The sequence below is a fragment of the Parasteatoda tepidariorum genome, chromosome 1 (genome assembly GCF_982258835.1).
Source record: "Parasteatoda tepidariorum strain Cologne lab strain chromosome 1, Ptep-v5.0, whole genome shotgun sequence".
Taxonomy (NCBI): Eukaryota; Metazoa; Arthropoda; class Arachnida; order Araneae; family Theridiidae; genus Parasteatoda; species Parasteatoda tepidariorum.
Genome location: NC_141755.1, coordinates 33,769,979 through 33,779,381, shown reverse-complemented (window position 1 = coordinate 33,779,381; position 9,403 = coordinate 33,769,979). Strand labels below are relative to the sequence as shown.

General features: G+C 35.2%; 1 protein-coding gene across 1 annotated transcript; it reads right to left on the bottom strand.

Moving 5' to 3' along the window:
• Positions 1–2,866: 2,866 nt before the first annotated feature.
• LOC147816375 (uncharacterized) lies at positions 2,867–8,965 on the bottom strand. Its single transcript, XM_087152450.1, has 4 exons — positions 8,656–8,965; positions 6,121–8,613; positions 5,030–5,689; positions 2,867–4,215 (listed from the first exon to the last, which is right to left on the bottom strand). The coding sequence occupies exons 1-4, from the start codon at positions 8,963–8,965 to the stop codon at positions 2,867–2,869; spliced, it is 4,812 nt and encodes a 1,603-aa protein (XP_087008576.1).
• Positions 8,966–9,403: the final 438 nt, after the last annotated feature.

Sequence of the window (9,403 nt, the reverse complement as noted above, 5' to 3'; positions counted from 1 at the left end):
TTAATTTCCAATTTTATATCTTTTTTAAGTCCTTCCATAAATTTTAATTAAAACAGACTTGTAACGGGTGTTCCTGAAACAATAAAAATGAGTTGCTGGGTATAGTTTTTTCGAAAAAGCCTCTCCCTGCTTCTCAGATTAAGTTGGTAATTAAAACTAAAGCCGGAAACTTGCAAGTAGGACAGAGTTAAGATTCGCGAAAATACTCCTGTTTAATATTTAAAAACGGAGTAATGAATAGATTCAACTAAAAAAATGGTGCCCAAAGCAATTTACTACTTAGAAGAAAGGTGTAAGATGCCACTTTAAATATTGACACAAGGAGAAACTATTTATTTCAAACATTTAAAAAAGTTTCTTGGTGCAAATTTTTTAATACATTTTTCAAATGCCGATGTAACATTGACATTGTATATCAGATCACTTTTTCGATAGGTTAAACTCTTATTTTTAACCGCCTTTTTTATATTTTATAACAGTCGTTAAACTGCCGACCCAATTTTTGAGTTTAACTCCGTAGCCTTGTGATCTTAAACCCAATCCAGAAGACAAGAGAACTACTGAATCAAGGGTTGGACAAACAGTCACTTTGCGGGAATTTCTTGATAAAACTACCCTACATGTGTATTACATGAAAAGGAAAACCACGAAAATATCCCACTGTTAGTCTAGCAACAAGAGGATTCTGAACTGTGATCCGTCTATCATTGAGGATATTTTGCGTCAGCACTGTGGTCAAAGCGAGCAGGGAGCAGAATTCTTATCGACCAACCATTGCTATGATTTGAGTCCGGGTCACGAAATAGAGAGGCGAACGCTATAACCCCTGAGCTACCACAGTTTCGGAAAAATTTATAACTCCAAAATAATGTGTAAGTTATTGACTAGAGTAGAAATTATTTATTACAAAAAATAAATGTTTCCAAACGTTAAATCTACTATTATGTTTTTAAGTACCCATTGTATCAATGCTTATTTTACCACTTTTTCACAAGAGAAACACTTCTATTTAACTGTAATGGCAGTTTGTACTGTTTTAGAACTGTTGAAGAAACTGTTCCACAGTTGAAGAAACACTTATATTTTTTGAGAATTTACTGCTCTGAAGTAAAGTCTGAGGTATTATTTCAAAGATTGACTCTAGTAAAAATTAATTATTTAAAAAATTAGAGGCTCTGTGGTATGAATTTTTTAAATGTCCATAGCATCACTTAGCATCACTTTTTCGCAGGTAGAAATAATTATTTTTGGCATACAGTTTTGTGAAAAAAGTGTTCAATTCAAAAGCAAAATGTGAGGAAGCAGTTTTAAAGTGGACAGGGAAGACAGCAATGCTGCCGAAATTATTTAAAGTTTGCCAAAAAAGAATATCTCTCACTACAAGTATAAACCTAATAACGTAAAAGAACCAAAAAAGGCTAAAAAAAGTTGCATTGTACGTGCCAATTGATCAAGACAATTTGTTGGAAGGCTAAAAAATATTTGTATTTCCATGATAATAGTCGGCCAGAATGATTGCAAGATTATTATTGCTATCAGTAATTATTTACGATAATTTAATTATTATTTTTGAGAATTGCAATTATGATTGCTTTAAATTTTGACTTTCACGAATTAGTATTGTGAAAGTAAAATGTGCATACTATGCTCCAAATTTTAATTCTGTGGGAAAAATAATTTCTATAACATAATGTTTGTTTGTACGATTCTCATACAAATCCTCAACTCTGAAGCAATTTGATCAGAATTTGATGCTCTGCAAGCCAAAAGAAAAAATAGTTCGAAATTTCGACCTCTAATATAACCCACAAATTTTGAAGGGTAGTCACAATCTAAAAATTATGGTTTCAATAGTTTAGTCAGAGGAGCATTCATATTCTTATCATCATTTTTGGAGGACTAATATCATATTACCACAATTCTTTTTAACCTCGTTGCAAATTATCTTGCAGAATTGGCACATATTACATAACTTTTGCTTTTTTTTATTTGCTGCAGTTTTCAGCTTATATAAAATTCATTAAGTAGTTATATTCACAAAAAAAAGTTAAAAGAAATTGTAGCGTATCTACCACTGCAAAATTACAACTACAATTCCTTAGTATATAAGACATGTTAACTCGATTCTATGTCGGGGTACCTTTTCATAGATGAAGGTTGACATAGTCGATAGCTACCATCGCCACAGAAACATTATTAGTTAATCTGCGATGGCTCAGATTTACTACAATTACAATTTTTTTTAATTAATTAGTATTCTGTGAACAATTTAAATTTTTTTAACTGTCGGGTTCGAATTTGAATTAAAAAAAAGAGACTCGCACTTGTAAAACAGTATCACATGACTGCTTCTCAAACTTTACATAACAGAAACTACATATTCTCTGTTTCTTTTTCTTACCACAGCTGAAATGTGCAGTGTGCATGGCGCGTTTTTTAATTACCATTTAAAAAGTAATCAAAAGAAATTTTTTAAAATTGAAATCAATCAAGAAATTATAAAGCAATCTTTTCAGAATAGATATTTCAGAATATATTTTTTAGAATAGTTTTTTCAGAGTTTTTTGACGCTTGTAGCGCCATCGTTCGGCAAACTTTTAAACTATTTCTTTCTCTTGCAAAACAAATTTTGGTTGCTTCACGCATATATAAATAAAATATCAGGTTATTCCGAACAATTCTTGTTCTTTTTTTTACAGCCCTGTGTTGGTTGTAAACGTAAATGTTTTCTAATTACAATCAACACTAAACAAGTATCTTATAGAACAAAACTCTTTTACTATCACGAAAGTACACAAAGAATATATACATGTTGCCAACAAAAGAATAATGTAAGAAATAATATAATAAATAATATAATAAATAATCACTGCATCTGCGTACACGCAGTTGCGTCTGGAACATCCTCCCCACCCTGATCAACCTCAAGAGGAATGATCAGTTGAACAGGTCGGGAGATTTCCTTGCCCTCAGAACGTAAAGTACAAGTCCAGACTTTTCCATCGCGTCCTTTAATTAGTCCGGTTACCAATCCTCTTTTCCACGTATGTCGTGGTCTTACATCTTCGTGAAGTAGTACTATGTCTCCAACACGAACATGAGAAGATTTTTGAATGTTGCGAACTTGGTGGAAAGATCTTAATTGCAATAAATAGTCCTTAGACCATTTCTTCCAAAATGCGTCTAATAAATCCTGTTGTTGCTTGTACAATTTTGTCAGATTTCTACTAGATGTTGCAGGCTGTGATGGTATGGTTGTAAGTCTTTTACCGGTAAGAAAATGGGATGGTGTTAATGTTTCTTCAGGATCATCATTTCCATTTTCATAAACTAACGATCGACTATTTAATGCGGCTTCAACACCAACTAATGCTGTAGAAAGACCTTCTTCATCTAACAAGGTTCGACCTAGGGATTTTCGCAAACATCTTTTTGTTAGTCCGATCAAACGTTCCCACCATCCTCCCCACCAAGCCGCTCGTGCAACAATAAATTTCCACTTAATTCCCGTCTGGGCATAATATTGCTGAACTTTTGACGATGTCAAGTTGTCCCATAAAATGGATAGCTCTTTATTAGCGGCATGGAAGGTAGTGGCGTTGTCAGTGTATATTGTATGAGGGATTCCTCTTCTGCCTACAAATCCTTTTAAGGCCATGAGAAATTTGTCAGTAGTGAGGTCAGAAACTAGTTCAATATGTACAGCACGTTGAGTTGAGCAAGTGAAAAGTGCGATATAGGCTGTATTTAAAGGTTTCAAGTTACGAACATAAAGTGGGCCGGCGAAGTCTATGCCAATAGTAGTAAATGGAAGGCAAGGTGTAATTCTGTCCCTTGGTAAAGGAGCTTCGATTTGTTGACTTCTAGATGCCTGTGAGAGTTTACAAGGTAGACATTTGTAGAGCACTCGTTTAATGGCTTCACGTCCTCGTATTATCCAGAAGTTGGAACGAATTTCTGAAAGTACTATTTGAACACCTAAGTGATGAAGCTTCACATGTGTGTAGTATATGAAAAGATGTACAAAAGGATGAGATCCATCAAGAAGCAAAGGGTGTTTTTGCTCATTTTTGAGCGATGCGAACTGTAATCTACCTCCTAATCGTATGAGATTTTCTTGAAGAAACGGGTTAAAACGGCTAAATTTTGAAGATTTTGGCAAAGGGGAATTATTTTGTAAAGCGTTAAGCTCTGCCGAAAAGCATTGCTTTTGCACTGTAAGAATCCAATAGTTTTTTGCTGTGTTAAGCTCATCACATGTGAGATCAATAGAAATGCGCTGCTTGGATCGACAGTTATACAAGAAACGAAATATCCATGCTGTAACTCTAAGAAGTTTCATATATGAACTGAAGCGCGATATATCAATAAAGGTCTGGTTTCTTAGGACAAGCGCCTTATCTGGGCGTCGGCGTGACGTCAACGTCCCGCTGACGCCAACAAAATACTGGTTTGTTAGCTCAAGGCCTGGTTTCTTAGAACTAGCGCCTTATCTGGGCGACAGCGGAAAGTTGATGTAGAGCGGACGCCAAAAAAATACTTTTTTGTTAGCTCAGCCTGAGCAATCGGTCCAACGCAGACATTATCTCTCATTGCGCATGCGTTAATAACGTAAACAAATATTTATTTTGAATTTGTTTTGATTTTGTTATTGTCGACCACTGTTTTAGAGTACAAATAATGACTTTGTCCAAGAAAAAACACATTATAGCTGAGCTAAATTAAGAGTGCTATGTTTAATGAAGAAGCTATGTTTAATATCAAAATCAAAATCTTGGCTGATTTCAATGTGCTGTTGGATGTTGTCCGCCATTGCTTCTGTGGTTAACGTCACGTTGTAATCCAACTGCAGTTGAGTTGGACGGCAATTGTAGTTCAAGATGAGCGTTCGATGACGTATACTATCAAGCTCACAAATGGACCAATCAGAGGTTAACGCTGATTTCCAGCTGACGGCGTCCTGTCCTAAGAAACCAGGCCTTAAGAGGTTGGTAAGAAGTTATTAATAAAGATTGAGAAGCTGGTTTACGTAGTTCAGCATGAATATCTGGATTAGCGTAACTCAGTTGTTTTGAAGGCCAAAATTTTGATGATTGTGTCAGCCAGGTTGGTCCTAGCCACCAAAGATCCAATGATTTAAGCTCTGTTGGTGCAACACCACGAGACAAGTGGTCGGCAGGATTTTCATTGCCAGGGCAATGCCGCCATTGTGCTGGATTTGTGTAATTGAGAATTTCGTTCGTTCGGTTACAGACAAAAGTTTTCCAACGATTTGGATCACCTTGTATCCAATTTAAAGCAACTGTTGAGTCACTCCAAAGTGTCGCTGTGTTCCTATCCAGTTTAGTTTCTGTACAAAAATAATGGAGTAATCGAGCACCTAATAATGCGGCTAACAGCTCTAAGCGGGGAAGTGTTATTCTTTTCAGGGGAGAAAGTCTATTACGACTGCAAACCATTCGAACATTAATTTTAGTATCTTTTGTGAATCGTACATATAGCACTGTTCCGTAAGCACGCTCCGAAGCATCGCAGAAAACGTGAATGGTAACATCAGCAGAAGATATTCCAATCCATCTGGGAATTCGAATGTTGTTTAAATGTGGTAAGTCTATAATCCATTTTGAAAACCTTGATGCGATAGATAGGGGTAAAAGTTCGTCCCATTCAATACCGCATAGCCATGTATCTTGAAAGAGAATTTTTCCTATTACAGTAGATGGTGAGAAAATTCCCAAGGGATCAAAAATCTTTGAGATTGTTTTCAGAAGTAACAGGGTTCCCACGGTCCTTGAGAATTTTAAAAAGTGGTAATAAAAATAAAAAAAATTTTGACATTTTTATTTCTGTGTAGCCACCACTAAAAATTGTTTTCTAAAAAATATATATATGCACGAAAATTTCAGCACTTTACGATAAAAAAGTTTATTAAAATAAAAAAGTATATTGTAGCTCCACCCTAAATTTGCTACCACTTTTTAAATTTTTCAAGGACCGCGGGAACCCTGAGTAAGCGTTTAGTGATCGGTTCCTTAAATAAATCGTGGTCATGCTCCTCAATATTTTGATGAAACGAATCTTCTTCTGTATCCCAATGAACACCTAAGACTTGAGTCTTACTTTTAAACTTTATTTTTTCTTTCTTCCATTCGTTTTTCAAAACTTGTGAGTTGGTACTCCATTTCGCTAAGGGAAGGCTTATAAGACTCGTGAGTTCTTGCATTTCGTGAAATAGGGTTTTTGCTTCGATTTCTGAATCAACTCCCACAACGAAATCATCCATGAAAATATTGCCTTTTAGATGTTTAGCTGCTGTGGGATAAATGTTGGAGTACATGCAGCATAATTCGTCAAGTGTAGCTGAAAGAAGGAATGGGCTGCTGGTTAATCCAAAGGGTAAACGTGTAAATTGATAGATCACAATTTCATTCTCTAGCTGCAAATGCCCATCATCATTTTTCCTAGTTTTGAACCATAGAAACTTAGTAGCACATCTGTCTTTTTCCCACAAAGTTAATTGTAAGAAAGCCTGACTTCCATCGCTAATAATTGCTTGTTTGTGAAGACGAAATCGTAATAAGGTGGCTAAAATTTCTGGAAGTAAGTTGGGACCTTGTTCTAGAGCATCGTTTAATGATGGATGGCCTGGTGTGTGAGAAGAGGCGTCGAACACTATTCGTCCCTTAATTTCTGCGTTCTTCTCTTTAATGACTACATGATGGGGTATGTAATAGCCTTTTTCTTCTTTATCATGATTTTCCGGTGCTATTTCAACTTGCCTTTTGTCTATGTAATCTTCCATGAGTGTAACATACATTTCCTTTAAGCTAGGATCTGTTTGGAACTTCTTGCACAATGTATTGAAGCGTTTTAATGCTACGTGATAGTTATTTGAAGAAAGAGTAACGTCTTTCTTCCAAGGTAATCTAACAACACGACGATTTTCTAGGACTTCATAAGAACTGCGAAAGTCTTCCAATATTTCAGAATTGCGAATGGACATTTCTTTGTCTTGCATGGCTTTAATACCTAAATTATCTAAGTCCCAAAATTTCCTAACTTGATCATCCAAAATATATGGTGATGTGATGCTGATATTATGAACTGACGATAAAGAAGCGACAGATGTATGAGATCTGGATCCAGACAAAATCCAGCCAAAGATTGATGGAATGAGCACAATTGTTTCCGAAAGTCTGAAAGGAATCTCAGAATTAACCACCGTCCAATAAAAATCTGCACCAATTAAAACTTCTATAGGCATCTCTTGAATGGTGTCATTCGGATCAGCAAGTTTAAATTTTTTCTTATGAGCCGTAGAAGCAATCTCTAATGGAACTGATGGATGAACTGCATATCTATTAGGACTTTCCAATGCATGTAGATAAATTTCTGACTGATTCCAAATACTTGATAGTTTAAATCTTACTTTGCGTCTCGATTGAGCCTGATTTGATGATGATTCGAATGCATGAATTTCAAGTGAATCAGAGCTAATGACATCTAATTTTAGGTAGTCTACAAGATGTGAATGAATGAAACTGGTTTGACTTCCACAATCTAAAATGCATCTTGTAAGCTTAGTAATACCAGTTGGGCCAGTTATATATACTCGAGCAGTCTGTAAGTGAGTAAAATTAGGTGTACGAGTATCGATGTTATTTGTAGAAATAGATTGGCTAGGTTGAATTGAACTGTCATTTTTACAAATAGAGACATGGTGCTTCTTTTTGCATCTTATGCAGAACGCTTTATCTTTGCGAAGGCAATTTTTTATACTATGGCCACGATTAGTACACAGGAAGCATCTACCAGAGGTTTTAAATTTTTGGATTCGAGTATCAATATCAGTTATATTCGTACAATCTTGCGGCCAGTGACCGTTAATTTCACAAAAGGGGCAAAATGGAGATGGTTTTTTAGTCTGGTTAATCTTTTTAGAATTCGCATGCAAGGCTGCTGTAGATGTCTTAAATGTGTAATCAAAGTTTTGCTCACCTCGAATTTTTAGTGTTGTGAGAGCACCTTCTACTTCTTCTGATAAGTATTGCACTAGTTTATTCATATCACCTTCAGATATTTTCTCTCCTTTTGCGTAAATGATCCATCGGCGACAAATATCATCCGGAAAGGCACGTAAAAGTTTTGGAGCTAAAACGCGCCCGTAAGCGTTGATATCCTCTCCTAAAGCGTTTAGTCTTCTGTTGCATTCTATAAATACTTCATTCAATGCAATAGGAGTGGGATTACGTATTGGCGAAATATTTTCCAAAAAGTCTAAATGGGCTTGAATTATTCTGTTTTTGTCGCCATATCGGTTTTGAAGAAGAGCTTTTGTAGTTTCATATGTGCCGGCACTAACACTGATTCCGTCAACTAACCGTCTTGGTTCATCTTCTAAATATCCTCGCAAAAACACATGTTTATCAATTAATGATAGACTATTATTATCGTCAATAGAAGATTTAAATTGTTCCCAGAAACACTGCCATTGTTCAATATCACCTCGAAAAGTATCCAGTTTAATAGTAGGAAGTTTCACTGTGTGAGATTGAGAAACGGGTAATTGCATAACGGGTACTTGTGTAACAGGTATTTGAGAAACGGTTACTTCTGGCGATTGTAAAGTATTAGATTCAAAATTATTTCTACTACCAAATTTTTTTGCTTTAAAGATAGCGAATTCGGCATTATCCACGTATTCTTCACATTGAATAATATCATTGTCATAATCACTATCTATTAATAAACTATGAATGTCGTTATCCAATTTCTTCATTTCTAACAAGCAATCGGAAAGCCGATGACTAATATATTCGACATTTTCAATTAAAGTGTCAGAGGTTGCAGAAAGATCAGAATTTAATTGCGTAATAAATCGAGTAACATTACCTCGCACTGTTCTTCTTTTTCTTTTCAAAAGTGCCAGACTATCGCCAAGTTCTTTATCGTTTGGTTTCTCCATCATTGAGTAATACTGATGTTTGAAGTTTCGTTATTTTTTAAAAGAGTGACTGCGTAAATTATTCATCTGATTCGTATTTAATTTTAAACCGAGTTGTTTCGGCACCAAAATGTGTTGGTTGTAAACGTAAATGTTTTCTAATTACAATCAACACTAAACAAGTATCTTATAGAACAAAACTCTTTTACTATCACGAAAGTACACAAAGAATATATACATGTTGCCAACAAAAGAATAATGTAAGAAATAATATAATAAATAATCACTGCATCTGCGTACACGCAGTTGCGTCTGGAACAAGCCCTTTGGAAGTGCAATTTTTGTTTTCACCCTTCATGTTTAATAGCTGTCAATGAAAGGTAGAATAAAAAATACGTAAGATAATACGCATAAAGTATACATAATTCACCTTTTATTCTCTAATATCTATAAATTAAT